This window comes from Conger conger, chromosome 15, assembly GCF_963514075.1.
Source record: "Conger conger chromosome 15, fConCon1.1, whole genome shotgun sequence".
Taxonomy (NCBI): domain Eukaryota; kingdom Metazoa; phylum Chordata; class Actinopteri; order Anguilliformes; family Congridae; genus Conger; species Conger conger.
The window spans coordinates 25,085,548-25,113,356 of NC_083774.1; the positions used below are offsets into that span (position 1 = coordinate 25,085,548).

At 41.2% G+C, this 27,809-nt stretch overlaps 1 protein-coding gene across 1 annotated transcript; it reads right to left on the bottom strand.

Moving 5' to 3' along the window:
* Positions 1-2,248: 2,248 nt before the first annotated feature.
* ca12 (carbonic anhydrase XII) lies at positions 2,249-27,734 on the bottom strand. Its single transcript, XM_061221241.1, has 9 exons — positions 27,628-27,734; positions 16,765-16,785; positions 10,383-10,562; positions 7,782-7,924; positions 4,946-5,041; positions 4,768-4,831; positions 4,231-4,388; positions 3,814-3,940; positions 2,249-2,937 (listed from the first exon to the last, which is right to left on the bottom strand). The coding sequence occupies exons 1-9, from the start codon at positions 27,725-27,727 to the stop codon at positions 2,249-2,251; spliced, it is 1,578 nt and encodes a 525-aa protein (XP_061077225.1). The 5' UTR covers positions 27,728-27,734.
* Positions 27,735-27,809: the final 75 nt, after the last annotated feature.

The following is a 27,809-nucleotide window of genomic DNA, read 5'->3' on the forward strand; positions in this document are numbered from 1 at the left end:
AATTCAAGCTCATAATTCACAGAGAAGGGGGATGGATAAACAGTGCTGTGGTTTGAGGGTTTTTGTTGCTGCAATTCATCTCGACTGTTAGAAGTCCAAAATTACCTATTGTACCTTTAAAACCAGTGAATTAATAAAGAGAAATGATGGTTACATAAATCATTAAATAGTTTAAAGGGGATGAGATGAAAATGGTGGTGTTAGGTCAATACACGTACAAATATGCATTTCACATTTTGACACAACAGTGTTCTGTTGCAAAATGAGCTGACTCTTGTTTTTACGCTTGGAATACTTGCTGTGCTAGATCAGTCCACCAGCTCTCTTTCATAAGCACCCACAACTGGCCTTACCAATTATGTAATAACTAAAGAAGCACGATGCATTTACCAAGATGGAACAGCCATGTCTTCACTAAATAATCCAATTCAATCCATATTTTTAAAGAATTGTGCAATGAGGACATGAACTAAACAGTTGGCCACTATGCCTTGTTTATATTAATTTAAAAACTCAGATTGTTTATTTTTAAAATATAAACTGTGCACCAAGAAGCATAATGATAGCCATGAATAAACGTTACATAAACTGATATTGTGTCTCTGCTAACTGCACTGGAACATGGTTACAATTTCTTTCCTCTTGATTAAATAAATGAACAAATGTGACATTTTAACTAGTTGAATCCAAGAATTTCTAACACGGTGGACCAGGAAGAGTATCCTAACGTCATCCAGGCCAGGCTTCAGTCAGACTTGTTACTCATTCCTGTCAGAACGACTGTATGTCAATATTATAGCGCAGCAATGTCCAGTTAGATGTAAGGGACAGGAAGTGTGTAAGCACACACATACACACACACAAGCAGTGTTGATGTCGTTGATACAGACATACCCAAGCTCATTCCAAGATACAGCCCTTGGCCATGGAAAGAGAAAGAGAAAGAGAAAGAGAAAGAGAAAGAAAGAGAAAAGAAAACAAGTTTGAGGCACAGAGGTCAAAAGGACAGAGGCTGATGCCAGGAACCTGAGGAGAAAGATGGACCCAAACTACCAAAAGGCAACTGTGCCTCTGGTGAGGGCCAAGAGTGAGAAAAAGGAAACCAACCCTGTCTGTGGAGCAGTTTCACCCTTGGTTGTCATAAAAAGAGCACCTTGGTTATCATAAAAAGAGCGCCTTGGTTGTACAAAGCTTTACATTCCAATCCTCTGAATTTGACCAACACTCATGGCACTTTTGTATGACATGGTCATTTAAGGTGAGATTTGTTGATTGCACATATGTAAAGTACACATTCCATATACTGACCTGAAATCTATTTGAAATCATACAAGGGGGAACAGCCAAGGTGTAAATATATTTAAATGAAACCCGGGAAAAGTCCTTGGTTGGACATACTGAGCAGATCGATGGCCCCACAAACCAAATGTAGAACATGGTGCTTACATCCAGCCTGACACTATCATGTTACAAATTTTTTAATCACCAGCAGCCACAAATGGATGAAAAGCCAGACATCAAGTTTTCGTATTTGTTTATAGTAATATAATTGCTTTATTTTATAAACCAAATATAAAACCTAGGTCCATTAAATATGTGGTTTCCTGTATATTTCAAATCTCACCCAAAACAGTATTTCTTAAAAAAGAAAATTAACATACGAATGTTTAAATGCTTAAATGCTTGCTATATAGTTAACCCATCCCAATGAAATATAAACATATTTCATACTCAGATCACCCTTCCAAATCACATTCTTGAAATGAAGAGGTCAAGCTTCCCATGCAAGACACACTCATGCACAAAGCAGGTCTGCTCGAGCCTTGATGTACATCATGGTCAGAGATTTACTGGGCTGGAATCAAGGATACTCTGCATACACACGGGAAAAGAATCCCCTAATGCAGGATCCTATCATATCATGAATGATGATAATACTCTAAACTCTAAAACAGTTGTCTTTTTAATGCCTCCCAACTCTAGTCAAATACAGTATATAACTTGCCTGTTATATACCCAATACACTTCTTTGAGTGCAGTCGGTTGGCTGTTCTTAAATCTATTCTTTATTCTTAATTTATTGAATCCTTTTAAAATATATTTTGGGAAATTTTGGTCTCCATTTCTTTGAGAATTATGACACTTATGAGTACAAGACCTGCAGTGTTCGATCAGCCACAAGCTTGCTTGTAATAGGTGTGCTTTATCAACTTTGCCTGTCTCACATGGTGGGCTTCATTTCCTGCCTCTAGTCCTCCCACTCCCACCCCAGGAACATGGGACTGAGGTGAGCCTGGTTTTGGGCGTTCTTCTGGGCCATGGCTTGGTGTTGGCCTTTTTGTTTGGCGTGCGTTTGGTGCTGCGGGTGCATGACGGAGCTTTTCTGTGACCCATAGGAGGATAGAGCAGCATAGAGGTCCTGCTCGGCAGCCTTGTCCATGGGCTGGCCCTGCAGGAGGAACCTGACGGTGAGGAGGGCCAGCTCCGACCTGCAGGCCAGGTAGCTCCTCACGTTGAGCTCCGGGAAGAGGGCGTCCCTCAGGGCCCCCACCAGCTGGGGCTCGGTGTGGGAGCCCTTCAGCCGGCGGTGGACCTGCTTCTCCATGGAGCTGTAGCACAGCCCGTCCTTAAAAAGGCTACGCTTCCTCGCATGGCCAGAGGGCCGGGAGTTCTTCCAGTGGTTGGGGCCAAAGCTGGCTCCGCCGACAGGCTTCACAGACTGCTGCCCCTTCCGCTGCACAGGAGCGAGGCTCAAGCTACGGCGGCTCTTGTGGTCGGCCCACTTCCTGTTGGCCCGCGGCCCCCGGCCGGGTTTGGCTGACAGCTGTGACGGTGGATCATCATCTGGGTCTGAGGGTGCGCCGGCCAGCAGATGCTGGACGACTTGCCTTCTCAGGAAAGCCGGGGTCACTGTAAGGGTACCATGCAGTCCTCTGCCTACACCAGAGCACACAGCCAATCACAGGTCTGATACGGAGCGCCTGCAGAAGCTGAAGTGTTGGGGTGCGGGCAGGGCGCAAGGTGTGGGGGCGTGTGGCCAAGCCTGCTCCACATGGTGTGACCTCAGCAGGAAGCAGCCTCTCCACCATGGGTGCCCAGGAAGTATTGTGCACTCCCATTGGACAGAGGCCAGAATCAAATCAGAAGCCACCGACCCATCCACCAATCAAAATGGATTGACTCTTCTCATTTCTCCCTCAGACACCTGTCTTTCCCTGTTAAAGCCAAACACTTGATCTCCAATGGCTTTTTTCCTGAGTGGTGGGTGGGTCTGTTTTTTGATTCACAGGAAAGCTTTTTTGTTCCCTTCCATACAGACCTCCATGTCATGGAAATGAAGTATGGGGTTGATGCAGCATGCAGAGCTTACAGTGCAGGCAGTAGGGCAGTGATGTCACCTGCCACCTCATGCTGGTGGCTGCGTGTCACTTTCATTGGTGTGAATTTGTGTTTATTTTCACAGTGTAATTACGCTGCAGTCAAATGACTGCAAGGGCTCTGCCAGAATATAAAGAGCCTTTTTTGAAAGACATACAAAAATATCATCATTGTGGGATGTCTGCGGACATGTATACAGGCAGATAGACACCGCAAGCAGGAAACAGCATAGTAGAGAGGCCAGCTTGACAACTAATTCCAAGCAGAGACAGCAAAAAAATTCTTCCCGCATTAGCTCAAGCTAGCAGGCTGGCAGTGCCACACTGAAGCGCTTCTACAAAAGCCGAATCGCTGAGAAGCTGAGGAGACATTCGTAATTCCATTGTAATATAATAAAACAGTGACAGGTGATGCCACAATGCAGTCCAAGCTCACCCTCTCGGAAGGACACCAGGATGATGCGGTCTTCAGAGTCCTGCGGCTTCCTGTAGTTCCCATTGAGCTGCACGGGAGAGGACTCCTGCTGGCTGGAGGAGAACACGGACGTGGCCAGAGCCAGGAACTGGAAGAACATGAGCACACACACACACACACACACACACAGACAGACACACACACAGACACACAGACACACACAGACACACACACACACACACACACACACACACACACAGACACACACACACATACACACACACACACACACTTGAATTACTTTTTTGTGGGATGGAATTATAAGGCCTTTGTATCCAATTGTTCGGTTCACCACATTAAATCATGTAAAGGAAAACATATCCTCAGATATCCTCAGAGAGGACAGTATTGGGGGGGGGGGGGGGTGCAGAACTGTACCTGCTCTTCTGAGATGGTGATAGGGTTCCTGAAAACCGTCCACAGCACACTGGGGTAGCAGGGAGGGGTGGTGAGGGAGCCGTCGTAGCGGTAGTACTCATCCATACGAGCGGGCAGCAGCCCCCGGATATCAAAGGCCGGAACCTGGATTGTCTGATCTGAAAACCCACACAGCGAGGCAATATTCCCACAATGAGAAACAAACACAGAACCGAGACTGAGGAGAATACCTCAGAGTGTCCCTGCCAATGATTCAGCCACAATGGACTGTTATGGTTAAACCACCTTGTAGACAGTGGTTTGGCCGGAGGCCCCTGTAACCTTCTTGGCCAGTTTACACCATTCATATATTTTCTCTCTCATCCTTACTCCTGTGAGCTCAATAGCCTGCCCACATACACCATTTATACAGCAGCCTATTTGTTATGTGGTTTACTGTAAAATTGCATTGCAGTGATGAAAGGATTGGGGGAGCCATCATGCCAACAGCATAATTTCTAAGTCTCAAAGTTCAAAGAATAATTAAAATGTCTGTACCCTTGTATTTGACTCCGTCGAGGTATTTAAGAAATTGGCCGAAGGATGGATTGTAGTCTCCGACCTGCAATATATAGACAGAGAGAAGCCGAGTCAGACAGAAAGAGACTGATGGGAAGATCTAGAAATGATAGCATGAATGACGCTGGAGAGGGGCGAATATCCTCCTCCCACTCACCTCAATGAGAACCCCAAGCACCGCCAGCCCATCTGACTTGTCCACTGCCGCAGAGACATTGGGGTACCTGTCTGAATTGAAATGTACCACGTGCAGCTGAAGGGAGGGGGCAGAAACACAAAACAAATAGTTATTTCAAATATTATTCGGCCACAATGTTTGCGAGTCGACTGTGATGGAGGTATTCACGTTGTCACGTCATAAGCAAAGAAGTCTAAATTAGCGGTAACAGCCTTTCAGTATGATGTGTAAGTCTAGGACTGCACTGCTCCTGAAAGGTGTAAATTGACTTTTAAAATAGCAAGTGCATTGTTTCTATATATAAAAGGGGCGAGAATCAGTTTCATGGTGACGTGAATAGAGATATGTGGGAAATGTTATCAGACAGTAACAGTAAGCTTTCCTTCTTTGGACAGTGAAACTCGCTTATTCTTGAAGGGCTGCAAAAGTGCTTATTGGTAACTCTAGCCGATCAGAAGGGTTTGATAGACAGTCATATAGTGTATTTATAGGTTGGGTGTGGATTCCTTGTGGGGAACAGGGACATTGTCTGTCCTTTAGGACTGACAATTAAATGAGAGACTAGCCCTTTGAGTCTCGATGCCGTGGGTAAATTCTCAGTGCATTGCCTGAGAAAGTCAAGTCAGACCGCAGGAGATTCAATTAAGTCACGCAAAAGCAAACATATCCCATAAGCCACACTGCAAAAAAACTAAAAAATAAGTCACTCTGCAAGAATTTTAGTCTTATATTTATACTTAAAATTGTATTTCTATTACTTTATTGGTAAATGAGACCTCAAAAACTCAAGACCCAAAAATGTTGCCAATGAGTTGAGACAGTTTGACTTGAATTCAATATTTGCCAATGGGGTAAGAAAATGTCAGTTGTCAAGCAAACAGTAACTTAAACCAAGCACATAGTTTCTACTTGAGATTTGAAGTCATTACAAGACAAAAAAAATTGTTAAGACAGACTTTTTTGCAGTACAGCGGACTATTATTATTATTTGAAACCAATTTAATTTCTCTCTGCCTCACATATCAAAACTACACCACATAGCATATCACCAAATGACATAGATTTTAAACATAATTCTACATGAGAATAAATTATGTATTGCTAAAATGAGCTTCATAGTTCAGTGCTCATTTTCTGTGGTTTTGCAAATGGAGCTCTTCATGCCATGCATAGTATGTTGTCATGTCTCAGGATGAGATCACGCATGTAAATTAAGTGAGTGCAAAACAGATTAGGTCAAAGTGCTCCCAAAATCTGATATCCTATCTTTCGGCCTTAGCCAGCGATATCAATGCCCTTTGCTGTTAGCCCCTGAAAATGAAATGTAAGTTTACAACACTGCACACTAAAATCAGTCAACAAAGTAAGATGTGGTCATCAGTGACTGTCTCTAAATGTGGACAATGAAGACGGATTTTCCGAGAGGTGGCTGTAACTCCCAATATATTACAGTCTACTTAATCCACTCAAGCTCTTTGAGAAGCACGTGGCCCGGACTAACTGCAGAGGTTCAGACTAATTATATATTTCCCTTCTTGTTGCTTGTAAATATATGACTGTCTATATAAACCTACCAATGAATATTATGAGACAGTTCAGAAAATATACAATATGCACTCATCAGCAAGGGTGCATCTGTGTGCTTATAAGCATGATATAGCAGAACAACACTTTTGGTTTCTTCTCGTCAGGTTCTTTGATTCAACACGTAATTTGGACGATTCCCCTTTTTTCCACGACTACCAGCTGCATTCCCAACATATAATCTGAGGTTAGGATGGTTAGTATGATGCAAGATAGCCTGTGTTCAGACCAGCCAGCGTGATTCAAAGTGCATGTCTGTTTCTTCTGTTATTATGGCAGGGCTTAGCACTTACTGCCACGTACTGACATGCAATGCCAGGTAAATAAACTATTGTTGTGATGCGGCACCCTCACATTTCTCAGCTTTTCGGCATCATTTTCACAAAACAAACACCAAAGTGTAAGTCTAAGTGTAACAAGCAATGTTACAGCATTTTTTCAGTTTAGCTTTTTATCCTTGTCTTGCTTGCAATGAAATGTTTTATAAATATTGATTTGATTAGGAGATGTCTCAGTCCACTGTGACTGATGTAGCTTCCACTACATACACCATCCATTTACCCACTCTGGTATTTACTGGGCTGTTTTTCAGTACACCTCACTCCAGATAATAACTGAATTGACCGATTTCCCCAAAATGGTTTTACTGCTGCTTCTTGGTGGGTTTGTTCTCAAGAGATTAATCTTCTTTTATCTATGTCACTTCAAGCACTTGGAACTGTACTTCTCTCTAGGTTTTTCAGCGCACTTGTCCCTGCTTATGAGTATGCACTTTGTTGTAAGTTGCTCTGGATAAGAGCGTCTGCCAAATGCCTATAATGTAATGTAATAATGAATTGTCCCATGCTCTAAGGGTGACAGGAACACAACCACCTGGGGCTATTAAGAATGAGTGTTTCACAGCACTGTTATGGCAGGCAACTGATGTTTCTGCTTCAATGTACTGATTGTGGGCACTTTTTGGAGGCTTGGCCTTCAGGGCCTTATCTTGGAGGAAGAGAGTCAGGGGTGACGAGTGACTTGTGTCCCTGAAATGATTCTAAGTGAGCGGATCACATCCTGGGTCTGTTTCTGCAACAGAGGTATTATTAGGAAGTGGCCATGCTAGGCTGGGTAAATATGGAACATACTATTCATGCATCCAGTCAGCCAGGAACCCATAACCCAGATTTAGGGAGGTTTCTTTCTTTGTGAAGGGTGAAAAGAGAGAAAAGAAAGCAGGGCTGGGTACCTCGGCGGTGAACTGCTTGCTGTTGACGGTGTGCTCGGAGCCTGCCGGCATGCCGGGGGAGCCCCAGTGGAGGTGCAGCTGGGCTGCAGAGTAGCGCTGAGGCAGGCCGGAGAGCTGCATCCTGGGTGGCAGGGACAGCTGGACTGTAGAGAGAGAGAGAGAGAGAGAGAGAAATAGAGAGTGTGAATGAGTAAGTGAGAAACTGTGCGAAAGTGTGACACCTGACTGTGGGTGCAGAGCAGGTTCATATGTGTTGGGGAAATATCCTCAATGGGCAAACGTAAGAGGAAGCCTGCCCATTCAACTAAAGTCACACTTTGTCAGTTTTCTTTGATCAGTGAGGATGCTGTTAAATATCAAACATATTAATTGTCTTCAGATAAACTGTAAATCCCTGTCACGAAACCAGGATTTTGACAAAATCACATTTAAACCACAGTTAAGCTTGTCAGGGACAAGTCAGCGAAGAGCAGGTTTTTTGGGATCCATCTTTGATCTGGGAACAGAGTAGCAATCTTGACATAAGGAGATTGTGGCTTCAGGGAAGCTTTCTAAGAACCCTTTGCTTTAGTTGCCTGCTACATTCTACGCTGCCAGGGCTGCTGAACTGCGAAGCGTTGAATTACAGGTGGGCTTTGCGAACGTCTCTCTGACGCAGACACCCGACACCTGTAAGACGTGGATCGCTAAGCCCCCGCGTGAGCTGTGGTTGTTTGGGAGGGAGAGCTACGTCAGCAGGCTGCAGCCCAGGAGAAGTGTTGTCAGTCTCACGCATTTATCCCAGAAGTACCCTCCACTGCTATGCAAACGCATCTGTCTAGATTGTATTTCTCCATCTCCATCTCCATTTTTGGATACAGAGTGACTACATATTCTGCTAAGAGTGTTTTCATAAGTTTCTCCTGACCAAAGTAAGCCATCAGTTTGGGATTTTTTCACCTACTGTATATTATTTCACATACAATACAATGCCATTACAGTACCATCTTAAAGCATATCATTTTAAGTTTTGCATTTACATGCCTCACTGAGAATGCAATTTAATGCAATTTAGAATGTAATCGAACAATTAGTTGCCACCATTTTCGAAATGTTTAATTTTAGCTCTGACCGCAATGAACAGTGGCAGCTGTTGCTCTGGCATGCATAGACAATTACCAGAATAAGTAGCACTTGGGAAGCATGTTTATGTTAGAGCACTCAGTCAAAGCTGATGTAATGTTTCTGTAGGCCGATTAATGGTGGCATACAGGGGAGACTCCCTGTTCATACAAAGGCCAGCATATACCTGCTAATGTGCACCTCTTCAGCAGCAACAGTGAGTCACAATTCCTCAGCATGTGCCTCAAACACACATTTTCACTCCAGAGCAATTCTATTTTCCAGCTTCTGGAGAAACCAGAAATGTCCCATAAAAGTGAAAGATTCTTGCTAGACCTACTGATTATTCATGGAAATTCGGCACCTGTTTGGTGGAAGCACACTTTAGTATTCCTGAGAGTAACACTGACTTTTTTCACTTCTGTAAGTAGCCCTGGATAACAGTGTCTGCTAAGTGACAGTAATGTAAATGGTTTGTAAACAGAATCCTACAGTCTGAGAAATACGTTCTTAGCAGTAATAGCCTAGCCCGACCAAAACCCTGAATAACCGTATTCCAATATAATAATATAATGTAGCGATTCAGACGATGCTCTCATCTAGAGTGACCTCATTATTTTGTCACCTACAGCCAATATACACTCAGTGGTCACTTTATTAGGTAGACCTGTACATCAGCTTGTTAATGCAAATATTGAATAAATTAATCATGTGCCAGCAACTAAATGCATACAAGCAGGCAGACATGGTCAACAGGTACAGCAGTTTTTGAGACAGTCAGAATGGGGAAGTAATGTGATCTAAGTGTCAAACCTCTAAGTGCGTTGGCTTCAGCAGCAGAAGACTTAATAAGTCTGTAAATAAGTCTAATAAATAACGAATAAAGTGCTCAATGAGTGTACAGCTGGATTTTAACTGCAGCAATGCAGGTTAAATACTTTGCTGAACGGTACAACAGTGCCGCACCTGGGATTAAACCAATGAGCTCAGTTCCCTAACTGTTATACTAAGCCACCGTGAATATTTATTCTGTGAACTGACCAGTCCATGACCCTCATATAAACACATCCTGAGAAATTACCATTGGCTGCATTGTCAGAACTGAAATTCTGGAGGCATGGGATGAAATTAAAGAGGCTGAAGACACCCACCCAATGTTGATGAGGGGGCAAAGGCAGGCGAGCCAGTGAAGTCATAAAAAATAATGTCTTGAACTCCAGTTGACTTCTTCAGAATGAAAAGATTTTTCTGGGTTAGTCCCACCCTTCTATACACATAGTGTATAGAAGTTCTAGCATTCTAATCGAATGTGAAAACATTTGTGTGAGTACAAAAGAAAAAGTCTTTGATATTACCTTGAAGAGACCAACATATCATCTTCAAGAAGATTGAACCATACCCAATGGCCTACAATGACTGATTACCAGGAGGTATTTAGTATAGAATCAAGTTTTAAAAACAATCTTAAGTTTATTAAATTGTGTATGAAACCCTACTCACCCGAGTGTCCGTTGTTGTCCAGAGTCAGCTGCTCATAGGATGACAGGTTGTAGTTCTGCACCTCGATGGGCATCAAATGTGGGTCGTACCTAAACAGCTCTGAGTTTAAGTCGATGGGCGACTGAAACGTCCCTTGGCAGAAGGGGTAGTATTCGTGCCAGTGCTCCTCTCCCTCCGGCCCTGCAGAAAACACCAGAACGTCACTCTGTTCCTCTCTTCTTACAGTTGGGAGTGGTGTCACCTCCACATTGTTAATCAGTTTCCTTCAATCTGTTGTACAGTGCGGTGGCTTTCATTTGCTTGTTATCAGAGGACAGTACAGAGAATAAGACCCACAGGGTTGACACAAAATATAAGGCCTCTAGAATGCTGACCCACTCAGACCACCACTTATCAGAAGGACTCCAGAGGGCACCAGGGTTTAGTCCTCACAACGCATTGGGGCAGCTTGTAGCCTAGTGGTTAAGATACAAGACTGGGACCCACAAGGTCGATACCTGGTGTAGCTGTTGGGCCCTTGAGCAAGGCCCTTAACACCACATTGCTCCAGGGGGGGTTGTCTCCTGCTTAATCTAATCAACTGTAAGTCCCTCTGGATAAAAGTGTCAGCTAAATCACATGTAATATAAATTATACATTATTATATGATGTAATATTGCAGTTGTACTGGCAGAAATCAAAGCGGGCTATGTTGCTAAACCTCCTGTACACCCGACAGTGGGCAATAGCCACGGTTTAGCAGTGGAGTAGCCCGCACCACATGATTTGTCTGCAGTGCAGTAATGGAAATGAAGAATGGGAAGCACAGGAAGCAGCAAACGAAGCGGTCATCCCGCTTCAAAATGACAGGTCGGTGAAAATTTCAGACTACCTCACTGAAACCACATTGGCAGGCATCGCTGCAGCGCTTCAAATGACGGCTTAAGTAATTTCCTTAAATGGAATTGCCTCGGTTTCTGCTGACGTCAGCGTTTAGATGAGAGGGGTAAAAGTGGTCAAAGATTTTGTCTTTCCTGGTAGGATTTTGGAAAGAAATTGCACCAGCCGCCAGTAACACATATCCACAAAAGGCAAACTTGTGAGCAGTGTCGTTCAGCACTGCAAGTGGAAAAGTAGTGTCTGACTGATAAGGTCACACTTTTCTGAATGCCTAAGCAAGTTTAAAATTCAGGTAACGTGGCAACCCACTGAATGGGCATTGTGCTGTGAATGGAACAGAGGGGGGTGGAACTACCATGCGCAGACACAGTGCTTTGCCTTGTCATCATGAGGTCCACATTTTTAAAATGACAATGTCATCTATGTCCTATTGATACAGTACAAGGAAAAAGGGAAAAGTGTGAATTCTCACTGACGTTAATTTGGCGTGCCAATCCCACCGACCTTAAGAATAACTTAATTGAACCACATACTGTTACTTATGTGCTAAGTGGGTTTATATGCAGTCATGGTTTTCAAGCCCAGTATTTCTGTAAAGAATGTCTGTGCACATGACCCAGGGCTGACCCTTTTATTAATTAACAAAGGAAAATTATTAGCCTTAATCATTCAGAGTAAATGAGCTAGCACTCTAGCAGTGCCATTTTCACTGGGAAATAACTTTCAGCAGTACTGCTTTCACCGGGAAATAACCCACAGCCGTACTGCTTTCACTCGGAAATAACCCACAGCAGTGCTGCTTTCACTCGGAAATAACCCACCGCCGTACTGCTTTCACTGGGAAATAACCCACAGCAGTGCTGCTTTCACTGGGAAATAACCCGCCGCCGTACTGCTTTCACTGGGAAATAACCCACAGCCGTGCTGCTTTCACTCGAAAATAACCCCAGCAGTGCTGCTTTCACTGGGAGCATTTTTTTACATAAAAGGATAACACTGAAGAAGTGAAGCACATTATCAACTTCTCAAAACTGCAAAGTGACAATTAAAATTTAACATATATTAAAGACAGTGGTATGTGTAAGATAAAAAATGAAAAACAACTGGGTGCCTGGCTATATAATTCCAGCGTGGACACACAGTGTAGTATTCTCCATAACTGAACTGTCTCAGGCAAGCTCTGGTTTAGGAGTTATGTGTTTTTGCCCCTTGGTGTTCCTACATAAGGGGCTATTAGGCAGGCAGCCCTCAAAATACAACATAGTGCAGGCCAGAGTTAAACACTGTAGCCCACTACAGCAGCCCTACAGTTGCCCTTCCAGAATAAGAGGCATTATATCAGAGGTTCCTTCATTCTGCAGTGTGGGAGGGAGTGCAGCTGGTCTCAGGGCAGGAGGTCCAATGGCATAAATTATGTTTTTTTTCATAGCCAAGTAGATCAACGATGGCAGAGCTAGCCATGCATGCACTTTCACTTATAATCTATACTGTATTTACTAACTACACAAGTAGCAAAAAAATGTTCTCTTGCTTCCACAGTCAATAAGGGACTGCACTAAAGCAAAGATTGTAATCTCACGCCAGTTTATTCTGACTAACAAACTGAGGTTTCTATATGGCTATCCATCTCTCTCCCCATCACCTTGATGTACCCACAAGAAGTAGCTACCAGTAAGGACATAAAGCGTATTTTTGTTAAATAATGGGTTTCAATGCAAGTAAAAAAAAACCTTGTTCTAAAATAACAGGCTTCTTAAACTTTTCATTTAAGGTCAAAAGGGTACTGAGTCAGTAGGTATACTGCTTTATTTGTTTTGCGCAAAACAGTCTCGAATCTTCTAACCCTACACGTGAACAGGCAACCTGACTCAGGCCAATCCAGCCACAACAAAATCACTTATTGTGGGGGAAAAATGCACCAGCGCGAGACAGTTTGTTTCCTAAAAAAGGAAACTAACTCTCTCTTTTGCCCATAATTACTTGCTTTCCAGTTCATTTAGAAGCAATTTTCACTCCTATAATTAGGTCAGTTGCTCACTGTGAGCCTTTAGTCGTTCTCCAAATAACTTAACCTTTTGTAACCTTTCCACTGTTTTGGACTTCTTTTTTTTGCAGGGATCAAAGAGAGATGCTTCTTTTCTTGGTGAAATATGAGTGTTTTTTTACATTAGAATACTGTGAGTTGATTTGAGGCCAGGAGTACAATTGATTGACAACATGCCCTGTCACACCATAAACTGAAACTCCAAACTGCTGTACTGCAATCAAGAGTCTATGAATTATTTCGTAGTATCCACACATACATATCTGCAGCTTTCCATTTCTAGCGGAAGGCGGAATACAGAGTCGTCTCTCGATTATTTTTGAAAGGCCATCGGCCAGCATGTACCAGGGGGTTAGGTCTCAGTGCCACTGTCGGGCACAGAAGGCCCAGGAGGTGGGAGTCAGCTCTGAAGGCTATCTGATTCAGCAGCAGGTCCACATGTATCCACTGGCATAGGCTGTCTCCCTGCATCTGCCCAAAATCTGATCTCAATGCAGACAATGACCATTCTGCTGCATCAGAGTGCACGAGTTGCAGCCCGCCATTACCACCATCCACATCTGTCCGAAGTGGCTGTTGTGCCCAGGTATCACACCCCTACACATGCAACATTATACCATGTCTCAGCTTCACACACACACACACCTCTCAGGTAAAAGAGAACAATAAACTATTGCCTGGCAAGGAAAATCAGAACTGATTGACACTGCTATTCAGATGACACTGGGCAGCTTGTGATTTTTCCTGTTGCAATAAACATGCTTTTCATTAAGACAGAAATGTGCTTATTCCCATTACTCTGCAGTAGACTGCCCTGTGAGCTAATAAGTTTCCTGTATCACAATAATTGAATTTCATCAATAATTAATAGTGTGGGACTAACCCAGAATGTCATATTCATCCATAAATATCTGACGGCAACATCCAATAAATGTATTAAACCAAATAGGTCTGTATCTATCCAGCCTATAATTCATGTTAAATATGCTTATGTCTCTAAAATGTTTAAACTCACGAGGATATAGTTTGACGGCCAAGTAAACCTTTGCAAGGTGAGTGAAAACCACTCCCTGGTTATTAAAAGATAAGAATAAAGATAAAGATATGCCTATTATCTAGAAATTATTGTGATGAATACAAAAGAAGTCTAAGCGCCCAAACTAGCTAACATTATCTTTTTCATTTCAGACCAAAACGAAATGGGTGTCTTAAATTTACACATTTAGCTACTACCCAGATGCTTCAACACAGCTTTTAGTATTCTTCAACTGTACAAAAATAAAAAGGCCAAATTATCCAGACATGAAACGGAATGGCCATTATGAAAAATGACCATGTACATAATGGAAAGAGCATTGCTGTGAGCTCTCCGTAAATTTGCAGTTCTCTTCAAAAGTAGCAATTTGGTGGGAAGAAGGATATATACATCAGAAAAGTCTGACTAAGCACCTTCAATTTTACACAATGATCAACTCCACAAATACAGAGCATGTATACCGTACCATGGAAACAGGTTGTATTGTCATTCTATTGCAGATCAGTGACAGAGAGGTCTACAGCCAGCAATAAAGTTTAAGATTAAACTTTATCAAAGTCAAATCTAATGAGAAGCAATCAAATCAAAAGAATATTTAAGATCTGATGACCTCTCTACATTAAAATGGCTGTCTATTCTCATAAAAACATCTGCCGTTTTCCAGTGGTCATGCGAAAAATCAACAGAAATAATAACTGACCATTAATGATTCAAATGTCAAATTTGGCAGTCTGTAATTTTCACACAATGGCCTAATCCTGTCACCATAATACACAACACCAGGCAGGCAAATACTGACACTAAGTGCCAGTCAGTTATGCTTTACTGAGATCTACTCCTTGATGCATTGTCTAGTCAGTTAGCCAAAGCTGCCAAAGAGCTACTTTTGGATACTATGGTTTAGGTATTCCTGGGTGGCACATCCACAAATAAACACTACTCTTTGGTACAGTGACACATCTCACTGTCTGGAATCAAATCCTGCCCACTGGAAAGGACAGTTGCTGGGAGTCTTGCTGGTAGACATGTTATAGGACTTGCCCAGGGAAGGATTTTTTTTTTAGTTGGCAATGATTCTCCTGCTGCAATGCACAAGAGACTCTTCTGGGTGCTAACTGTCCCTATGCAGTCTGCCAGCGCCAGCCACACAAGAAGTGCAGTCCTCCAGCACAACGCTGGGATTCAATCAACATTAGTCCTTAACTTAGACTACTGATCAAAATAACTATGTTTTTTCTTCAGAAACGTAAAAATATATGCTAATTATTTAGGACTTTACATTGAATTATTTTTATCTGTATAGAATGTTAAGCCTAAGACTTTTGCACAGTACTGTACTGCATAGCCCCATGTTACTTGCGAGATAAAACTAAGAAGCAATGACGCGAGGCACACAGAACAGGAGGATGAGGATGGTGTGTCCAGAGAGGAAAGACAGGGATAGAGCAATGCAGCAATCCGATTGCGTAAGAGGTCATTACGGCAGAACGGGCATTTGCTCCAGTCCTTCATGCTGTCGGAGAGGTGAGAGAGGTGTCAGCCAGTGCAGGGGTCACACCGCATCACACGGGGATACTGCAGCCGCTTTTAGAGGGGCCCCGGGGAGGGCTGAGGTGGCAGAGGCCGTGGATACTTTTGGATTTCACAGAGGACCCGAGGGGGGGTGGAACAAGGTCAGACGTGGGATCGTGCTGTCCATGCACTGTCTTTGGTATCCTCACCTTGGCAGGCCACCAGCGCGAGTGCCCGGACTGGTATGGTGCTTTGGCATGGCAGAGATAACACTAAAGAGACCGTCCGAGAATAGGCTTTGCTCACGAGGAAAGCAATCAGACTTCTGATTCCAGCACCCCCTCCCCCCTCCCCACACACACACACACAAACCTCTCACACATTCTCAGAGCTGCAGTATCGTTAGCTTGTTGATCCACAGAAGTGACAACTCAACCTGACACTTGAAATGGGAAACAATACCTGGAAAATGATTCATGCAACCTGCCATTTTCTGCCTCCACAACCCAGCAGGGCAGCTTTTCTCCAACATTCACATTTGACATATTGCCTCTGATATGAACTGTAATTGTTTTTCTCCCATCTAATGCTATTTGTGAGCTATCGGAAAAGGTTAAAGGTCACCAGCTATAGACACTGCAGCACATCTATATGGGGGACCACAGTCCCTAAATACACCCTCTGTGTTGAAGAAACGCCAAACGCCAAAGGAATAAACAGACAAGAAAAAATTACCTGTGCACATGATTTGATGCATAAGTATGACATTATGTCATATTATGCTTAAGTCTATCATGTGCCAACTTTATGGTGTGTACTGTATGCTTTGGAATTAAAGGTCAAATAAAAAAACAGCACATATAGACATATTGCATCACAGAAGGACCTGACCAAAAATAACAACCACTCACCCGTGTATGTCCATTTATGACCTGGAAGACAAAAAAAAAGAGAAATACAGATCGATCAGTACTGCATCAAGACAACTTTGTTTAGAACCTGTCAAGAAAATAGATTTATTTTCTCAAGAAAAACACACATTCCCATCCTTCTATGCCCTATTCAGAGAACAACCAATAACTAAAGTTCTAACTAACCATATTCAAGGGGACAAGTGTCACATATGTGCACCTGTCATGTGACATACAATCACTTAGCACTTTATTAGACTTATTGTTTTGACTTATTGGTCTTCTGCTGCTGTAGCCTCTGACCTCTCTCATTAACAACACACTGGTGCCAGCAGAACTGCTGCTCACTGGATGTTTTTTGTTTTCTACACCACTCTCTGCAAACTCTAGAGACTGTTGTGTGTGAAAATCCCAGGAGATCAGCAGTTTCTGAGATACTCAAACCAACCTGTCTGGCCCCAACAATCATTCCAATCATTTCAGTCATTTCTTCCCCATTCTGACATTTGGTCTGAAAAACAGCTGCACCTCTTGACTATGCCTGCATGCTTTCATGCATTTAGTTGCTGCCACATGATTGGCTGATTAAATATTTGCATTAACAAGCAGGTGTACAGGTCTACCTAATAAAGTGCCCACTGAGTGTATATGTTGACTGTCATCTGATGTACCTCTGCAGCAAAAAAAGCATACATAAGCTAGTCTGTGTTCTTTAGGAATGATACTTATTGCAGGTAGGTTAGAAGATAAAGCCTCTCTCTTAATCTCATACTTAAAAATAGATTTCAATGTCACCACAATGTTGCAATGCCAATATTCCATTGCCATTTCTTTATGGAAACATCCATCGAGAGTATCTATCTATCAATTTCAGTAATTCCAGTGATTTACCCAAGATATCTTGAGCACTCTGAAGAACCTTGTTGTGGCCAAACCAAAAAAACAAAAAACCTTTTCCTTTCCAAAACCACTCAGCTATAACATCTCAATCCAGAAAAGCAATTCAAGGAGCAGAATTATGTTTGGACATAGATTATACAATACTATATAACCTATATGAAACTTAAAGTAATGCTGTTGTAATGTTAGATACACTGTATATTTAAAGTGCCCTGTACACTATACTTAAGCATAGCTATCAGCCAGGGATGGAGAAAATGTTGCCTCTGTAAGTGTGAAGTTTTTCATTACAACTTTCATAATGCAACTCAGCAATACAAAAACATTGGTCACATCCTTACCAGAGACTACTGCTGTATTTAATTTAAATTATTGATTTTTTTTCCATATCAAAACTCTGAGTAGTTCATTTCACTTATGAGAAAGCAAAGCACATAAGACAATTGCAAATGTGCAGTTACCGACCAAAACCTGCACTAAAATTGCGTTGCTAATGTATATTTGTTGCTAATGCTATTTTCATGGTTTCAATTAGATGTTAGCGCACTGCAATAGTAGATATTTAAACTGTCTATTAAACGCTCTTTTATTCGATCTTTTATTAATCTTCTGTAAAATATTGGAAACATTTCGTTTGTATGAAAAAACACAGCTATGATGATGATCATGAGGAAAGGTCTTGATTCAACACTAAACATTTTTGAGAAACCAACTCTCCCCGGAAATTTTGGACTTGGCATCTCAATTTATTTGTATAGGCTACATTAAATTAAATTAGCCTCTCCGTTTCCATGGATACTATAGCAGTGCTAATCTGAGCTGATATCAGGGAAAATAGACTATCAAGTAGGTTGCCATGATGAATAACCCTCTACGGTTACAACCATTATTTGAAAACACATATTATCGCCTTATAACATGTAGGCTGCCTGTGCTGCAGAAGTTCAAATGCAATGAGCAATGTCCTATTCAGTTAATATGCTTACAATTTAACACACGTTTAAGCTATTTAAATATTTTATCATTGCATTTCTACTGAACATTACCAAACATGTTACAAACATTGTAATTAAAGCATGAAGCATCTTTATTGAAAACTAAAAAAAACACAAATCCGTGTCTTTTCATCATATCACTTTCTAAAGAGAACACTATTGCCAAATGCAGAGAATTATTAGTCCAGCCTACCTCAAAACTTCTCAAAAATAACTTACCAAGAGATACGGTGACAGTCAATAAAGTCCAGACATGGACAATCGTTGAGGCTTGCAGATAGAGAAAATGCATTTTGTTCTTCGTCCACACGGAGATAAATGATTCTGAAAAACCCTTGCAAGGGACTTAATAGCAACGTCTCTCAAGCCGGCTTTTATAGTATAGGCTACATCTCAGCTTCATTCTAGCGCCTCGTGACGTCAGAGCAATAACAAACCAGCCCCCAAATGGCCCATTTGCAGTGCGCGCGCCCAATAAACTGTCCAAACGTCCCCCGTCGGACATTGGAGAGCATTTTTACTGGGCATGCTCATTTCAGATTTACCCCCCAAAAAAGAAGACGTGAGTGACACTGCATATGTTTTACTACATCATGCGATATATAAACTATTCCCCTCTCCGCCCAGTGGCAAGTTTATTGAGTGGTAAAGGAATGTCAATTTTGCTATACTTGCACAGCGCACTTACGCATAAGACAATGAAAGGAAATAGGCTACAAATAATGTATTATCAGATGAGAGGATTTGGTCATTCCTTTATCAGATTAATTATTTGTTATCGTTGAAATCCCATCCCTAACATTTAAAAAAACATTTTCGTGAAATTCTTAAACGTTTGGAGATGTGGTTGTCGTGAACAGGGAGGTATTTTGTGTAACACGTGACTGTTCATAACGTCAAAGGTACAGCAAAGTGTAATTAGGACCCAGGTTGTACAGATATTGCGGCGTGTATTGACGCAACAAGAAATTTGGTCTCCTGAAAGAAATGACCGTTCCCGGATTCAGCAAATAATTTATTGGGGAAAAACTGTGGAATTCTCCAGACTAGAAACATCTGTTTTACGGTGAAAGCAAATAAATCACCAGTTTCTCTAACGTTGGGCGAATCACATAGTTATCACCTGATAACTGTTTTCATATGCTAAGTGGCAGGTTTCCCTGAAACCCTCCCACTATTGTTTACCATTTTGAGGTAACAGACAGAACACCCTAGATAGGTCAGAGACATGTCACTACACAATATATACAATTATTCAAGTTTTATTTTAATTGATAATGTTTACATGCTACACACACCATTTCCTTTTATGATGACAATATATTTTCTTTCCAATTGACTTTATAAAGGTGCACAAAGTTACTGTATAGAGGAAAGTATAACTTATGAACTGGTACCAATGGATGCTATCTAAATTCACAACACATAACACAAGTTTTGATATTTGTACTTGATCCTTCTGTAAATAATTCTGTAATAATCACAATGTACATGACTTTTGGTAGGTCAGACGTAATGCACATTTCTGGGTGATGGGCACAGCCTCCTGGCTAATCCTCCCTCTACCCATTTCACAACCCAGCTGCCCCAAATTCTCTCCCTCCATACTTCACTCTGTGCCAGCCCTCTGTTCAACCACATCCACTAGCTATCAGTTGTAACTCATACCCACTTAAAAATAGAATAAATACTTAGAATGTGAGTTAATAAAAGTGCTTGATCTGTTCACAGGTTCAGCCATATTGCTATGATGCAGAACTCCTCAGGTTACTGCTGCAGGTGCTACAACCACCCCTGTAGTACACAGTGTGGAAAGCACTATGTGTGTTACAGGGGAGGAAGTGGGTGGGAGGGATGTATGCAATTCAGATGTAATTCTCTGCATGCAAATGCAGGTGCAGGTCATAAGTCGAGACACAATTGCAACTTTCACATCCTTACAGCTCTAGTCACACAGCTCACTCATGCACTGTGCTCTGTCTTTCTAAATTTCCCCTCCAAAGCCCCATTAATGTGGCCAACTCATTTTCTGCCCCCTAGTGGCTGAATTAAATGCTTACAGCTACGAGATCAACAGGTGTATACAGCTGTCCTACTGTATCTGTAATCCTCTGTGGAAACATTTTTCCAGACTATGTCTGAAGTCATACTGCCGGGATCTGTTCTTAATCTCTCTGTGTGGGTTGTGACTATGTGTTGAGCAAATAGATTGATAGACTGAGTAAAAACATTTTATGTTTGTTTGCTGACAAGTGAATGGTTGTATATACTACTTAACTTCAGGTATCACCACCAAAGGGGTAAACTTGTAATTGTGGATTATATTTGATTTGCTCCACCTGGTAACTTGTAATTTATATGAGTTGTAGGTCCTGCTTGGCACATGCCTCTTCTGCATTACCCGTGCTGCTTTGGAGTACTACAGTAAAATGTTGTATTGTGTGTTTGTGAGTCTGTGCAGTTGGCTGTAATTACATTTGTTATTTGCATTTGATTCAGTATTTAGGAAAAACCTTGCAGCCTCTCTCATTCAATGAGTCATTCCTGATTAAGGGTTCCCTCCAAATAAATAGCAACAAAATCAATAAAACTAATAATTTCCTGTGGCGCACAAAAGGGGGATTTAAACTGTCTACTAATATTATAAATCATGCCACATTTTATGAAGCTTATTCATGGTTTGGCCACTTAGCCAATGAAAATGGCTGAAAATGAACCTTTCTTAGCAAACCCACTAAACGAGAGACACACAAGTCTTGGCCTTTTCTCATCAAGAGGAAGTACAAAGGTTGAAACTCACAGGAAATCTAATTCACTCCCATTTACAACCCTGTTTGTTGCCGGACTATTAGAAGGGACAGACTATCAGAGCGACATGAGGTGGCAAGCTGTTTCTGTGGTAGCATTGACCGCATTCTGTGATGTCCTGGCTCAATTACCATGTGAGTGAAACTGGTCTTTTAATAGAAGTGCATTTCACACTTCTGAATCAGGATCGTTACAGACAGAACCCATCAGCAAACACTTGATTGATCACTCTTCTTTTGTCTGTCAAAGGAACCACATTCTGAAAACGCACACGTTTACATTCATTCTATCAGTTCAGTCTTGAGCTCTGTAAGAACTTTGCAATTGGCAGTTGTGCTTTGGAATATTTTTATGTGGAGTGCAAAGGATTTTTAAAATACAGGGAAGCACAACATCAATCAAACTTATTTGAGGGGGGTTACCAACATCTTCTGGAGTATTTTGATATTATTTTAAATGTAAAACCTGTTTTCAATTAGTTTTTGTTACATTTCTGATGACCTACTGGCTTTATAATAGCGGGTATATGGGCATTCAGGAGTTTGTAGTCTAAAGCAAGAAAAACTGCATTAAAGCATATATTAAAAGCAAAAACACATGGATGAACTATCCCTTTAACATGCTATGTTTCTAAATATATAGGTATAAGATGCAGGCAATATGTGAATGTGCCCGCTGCAATCATAGTTTTTGTAAATTATCAGACGATTTCCCTCAGGGATACACACTTACGCCATCTCCCACTGCAAGGAACATCAGACCCTACACCTTGCACCTCTCCCCGTCCCTCCATACCTCCCTGTGAACCTTAATTGTTGTCTTTCTGTGATTTACTTCCTGTGTATCAGTATTTTTAGTTTGGCTAGGTAAGCAGTGTTTGGCTAGTTAAGGGGTTTGTCCATACATTTGCGTATTGCGGTTTGAAGAAGAGAAAAAAAAGGTGCACGTAGCAGTCGAAATTGTACTTCCCTCTAGGTTCTTTCAGCGCACTTATCCCTGGTTATGGGTATGCACTTTGTTGTACGTCACTCTGGATAAAAGTGTCTGCCAAATGCCATTAATGTAATGTAATGAAACAGAGATTAATTTTAGACCCTTGTGGGTGTAGGGAATGAGTAACAATTGCAACTTTCACATCCTTACAGCTCTATTCACACAGTAACCATTTCTTTGGCAGCAGCAGCACTAGTCATCATGAAAGTAGACTCAGGAAGCCAGATGGCTTTCAAAAATCAATGTCAGGATACTGTAAGGCTGTTGTACATCGCAATTCCCAACTAAAATCAGGCCTTGCATGCTGTGTGGGGAAATCAGCAGTGAACTCTTTACACATATGAACCTATGATTTCGTTTTTATCGTTGCTTGTATAGTCTGTGTTTGTTTGCAACTATAAGGGTTAAACTAAGGCCTGCTGCTGTTACATTTACGTGAAGATCAGTAATGAAATAATGTAACTAGTCCCTGTTGCCTTCACAACATCATTAGATTGGATAGAGCCCTCTTGGATGAGGATGTTATGTCATTTTCATGTAAATCATATAATTAAGAATGTATTTATAACCATAATGAAAATGACTTCGGGGTTGGATAGAAGGTCCATGCTTCGATACCACATCCCGAACAAAACAGGATGTGTGGCATAGTTTTCACATCGTCCCTCATTTCCCAACGAATGCAGGTCTGAAAGCAACTCAATGTAAATGTATCTGAAAAATAGGCAAGAAGTGTGAATTTGAGCGTTCAGATATATTGATTAAGTAGCATAGAAGTTGCAGCACAATAGAACATTTACAATACACAATAGAGCAGCCTCACTGGAACATTTGGCAGATTGAGTTGATCAAGCGATCAACACTGCTATCTCCGCCGACTGAATCCCTCCCATCCCCTGAGAGATGTAAGGCCAATTGGACACCGGCTCTACAGGGCTGCCGGACTCGGTTTTGGTGCAACGAGAGAGATGTGGGATTTGAAACCCGGCCAAAGATTTTTGGTAGACGAACGCATTAGCAGTCGGCTAAAGACGAAATCGCCTCGTTCCAAATTTGAGAGTTGCGTAATCAGGGAGTGGTGTCGTGGTAACCTGCCACGGACCCTTGCTTTCCTACAATTCACTGTGTTTACTAGCCAACTAGCCGAGCTAACTCTTCTACATTGGCAGGAGCCGGTGTCGATCTGGGTCACTTGTCTTTTCTAACGATAATATTGTAGCCCAGGATGGAGACAGATATCAGCCCGGTTGGCTATTTACTGGAACTGCTGTCCAAATGTTTTTCTCTTTTTTTAACAAAATGTTTTTTTTATTTTTTTTATTTGTTCAACAAAAACAGAAGCAGAACATTCAACAGATTTCTTTCCCCCCTTTTTCTTTGATAAATTCCCAAGATTTACCTTCCTACACATACAATAATGCAGCAACCCCAGCCCTGTTTTAATAACAAAAAGCTCCGTTAATTATTTTAAAAGGACCTGCTGCCCAAAAGTTTTTTTCTTTAATAAATCTGCAATAATTGCCTTCCTACTCCAACAATACTACAGTCACCGCTTCACAGATGGTGCATATAGACAGCACAGCATTTGGTGGCTACATGCTAATAGACCATAATAACAGCCATGGCCTACTATGGTCCAGATGTATTTTAAGTTTATTCATCCTGTAATCACAATTAAAAACTTTAAGGTTCTATTAGTTGTGATTTATTATTATCTTGTCTTTTGCAAAATAAATATAAACCATAATAAACTGGAATAATTATAGTGTGTATGAATATACATTCAGTACATTAGCAAAAGGCTGTTATTTGAAATGGATGCAAATATAAAATGGCTTTACATTTCTAAACTTGTATCTAAATTCCAGATGTGAATCTGATTTTGTATGTTTTTTTCTTCCATGTTTTGTACATAAAGAGAAGCCAGTCACTTACCGAAGCAAGATGGGCATTGCATGAGTTGATATTTACGTTGGTATTATGATACCAATCATGGGAAATACCGAGCATTCCAATCACACTGGATGCGGGGGCAATGGAAACCGATTTAACAGTGAACAACTCTGCAACACCACCTGTACTAGTATTTACCTTACAAAACTCCCTCAGAAAATCGTACCATTTTACTGGTGCAAATAAACTTGTGTGAGAAAACATTTAAACTGTAAATGAGTTTAAATGAATTTTTGTTTTTAGATGAAGGGGAGGATGGCTCAGAAACACCTGTTGGTAAGTAACAGTTATCTATAATTGCAAGTTATTGTTATTTTCTTTCTGTAATCACAAATTGCTACTTTCATACTGCCTCTAATCTCATTAATTTACTATTCATATACATCTTTGCAGGAACTGCTCCATCTGTAATCCCCTGAGGACAGCGTTTCCAGACTGTGTCTGAAGTCATACTGTCTGGATCTGTTTTTAATCTCTAAGTTTGTGTTGTGACTATGTGTTGAGCAAATAGATTGAGTAAAAACATTTTATGTTTGTTCACTGACAAGTGAATGGTTGTACACACTACTTAACTTTAGTCATCACCGCCAAATGGGTAAATTTGTAATTGTGGATTATATTTGATTTACTATACCTGGTAATTTATAATTCACAGTATATAAGTTTTAGCTCCTGCTTTGCACATGCATCTTCTGCATTACCCGTGCTTGGAGTTCTACAGTAAAATGTTTGTAGTGTCTGTTTGTGAGTCTGTGCATTTGGCTGTAATTACATTTTATTTGCATTTGATTCAGTATTTTACTGTACCGTAGCCTCTCTGGTTCAACAGGTCATTCTTGATTACGGGTGTCCTCAAAATAGTCAATAAATTTCCTTCAGCACACAAAGGGTTATTGAAACTGTCTCATGATATTGATCTTCATGAACAAATCATGCCATGCTCATTTGCTGCTGGACTATTAGAAGGGATCAGAGCAGTTCTTAAATGGGCACTTTGTTGTATGTCGCTCTGGATAAGAGCATCTGCTAAATACCTGGAAATGTAATGTAATATAATGTAATGTAATCTTCCAGGGTCTTTTGATATTACTTTAGAATTGATACCCATTTTAAATTAGTTTTTGTGTGTCCTGAAGGATATGCTGAAAAATAATATGTTTCTGGTGACCTACTGCCTTTATAATGGCTGGTGTATGGGCATTCAGGAGCTTGGTGTCTAAAGCAAGATATAATATCCAGTATAGGTAGCTGAGAGGGCAATATCCGCCTATTTTGTACTAGTCCTATAAAATTGTCAACATCTCAAACTATTTACTGCACACACATGGTTGAAGACGTAAATTAAAGAAGAGGCTTACCCTAAGTGGAAGGTTGTAATGGTGTTCCTAAACTGTGACATTACAGACATTTCTAAATTAAATACACATCAGTGTCCTACACATCAAAGGAGGCACAAGAGAGATCTCGTCAACAGAGTACTCCATTCAGTCTGATGGTAGCAGTCTGTGTGTATTGAAGTTTAGCCAATAGATTCTACATACATCTTTTATGCTTTTTCATCTTATTATTCATGACAAAGAATATCACTGTCACACATGGAAATAAATGACCCAACTTTAATGCAGCCATAAAAATAAGGGCTGGGCCTCTGGTGTAAAGATAATACAAAAGTTCTGAGCAAATACTCCAGACGTCACTGGAACATGTGACAGATTTCGTAGGGCAATCCACAGACTGATCTGGAGCCCCATGCAAACCAAATGGGAGAGTGAAAAATTTGTCTAAACCGAACGGTGTGGAGAAAGTCAATTTTATTGTATTATCTTGGACACTGGAGGCAAGGGAATCTGCCAGTAGCCCTTGGCCCTTTCTTCCAGTATTGAAAAAAAAGAGCTGTGCCCAACTGATCCAGCAGCTCGTCCATCTGAGGCATATGATAGGCATAACATTTTGACTGCATTTACCCTTAATTAATCCATTAATCCACGTAGAACTGAACAGACATGAGACTTTGGAACAAGCACGATGGGACTGCACCAGTCACTATGAGACAGGTGACTTGTAACTACAGTGCCCTGGGGGTATGTTTGTGGCATTATATATGGTTTGTCCTTCCTGATAGGGGTGAGAATACGTCAGAAATGTCTTGCTGCAACCAAGCTACCTCTGCCTGCTGCTCCGGAGTCAGTTGGCTGTAAAGTGGGACCGGATGAGTTTTGTTCAGATTGGGAATTTCTGACATTCGGTGTGGTGAGGAAGGCATTGTCTACCTCTCTCCAAAATCTTTGAATTGAGATGGTACATCTGATGTGCTCCTCCCCTATCAGAAAGAATAACCTCATAATCTACATTGCCTATAAACTGTGTGACCAGAAAAGGGTGAGTAATTTGGATGCTGCTGATGGGAACAATACTAGGACTATATTAGTAATTTACCTCCCCTGAGACATCACCGGTGGACTTCTCCCCATGCGACTAGCCATGATATACAATGGGGGCAACGGAAACTGATTTAACCTTGAACTCGCAACACCATCTGTACTGTTATTTACCTTAACAATCCCACAAAAAATGGTAGCAAAGATTTCACTGGTAAAAACTAAATTGTGTGTGAAAACAATTTAAACTTGAAATAAGTTTGTATTTATTTTATTTTTTTAGCTCAGATACACCTGCTTGCAAGCAGCAGTCATCTATAATTGCATGCAATTTTTTACAAGTTATTGTTATTTTCTTCGGTAATTGTTATTAATGCCTACTTCCTTATCAATCTCATTAACCTATGATTTATATACATCCTCGCAGGAAGCCCAGCCCTGTTTGAATTTCCTACCCAATCAGAGTTTCAATTAGAAACTATTTATTGTGTAACCAGTTCCACTATTATGAGTTATACATTATAAATGTTAAATAAATTAGTCATTAGTACAATCTACGCCTTTTTCAGTTTATTCAGCATTAATTAATCATTTTAATTGATGGTCAAAGTTAAAGGGGATTCCATCCTCGACTTTTAAGCCTTCTTGAATTTTTTTACATTGGATGAAACATTAATTTTCTTCAGTATGTCAAAAATGTGATCATATAATTCATGTTAGGAAATGCATTTGCCTGTCTTGTCATCAGTCGGTTGCAAAACTGCTTTCCTTTGCAATGCGGCCACACATCACAAGACTGTGCATTGTGGAGCAGTGAAGAGAGTTCCGGTACATACTCAGTGGTGAAAAGATGCTAATCCGGGGCCAGACATCAGCAGGACTCTCCACAACGTGTTCCAAACGATATATGCCACACACACGGGCCTCAGCACTCATGTCTGTGATAAACCAGTACTGAAACACCAGCCTCCCTGTCACACAGGAAAGGTCATTTTAGAGCAGAGGTCACCAACCCTGG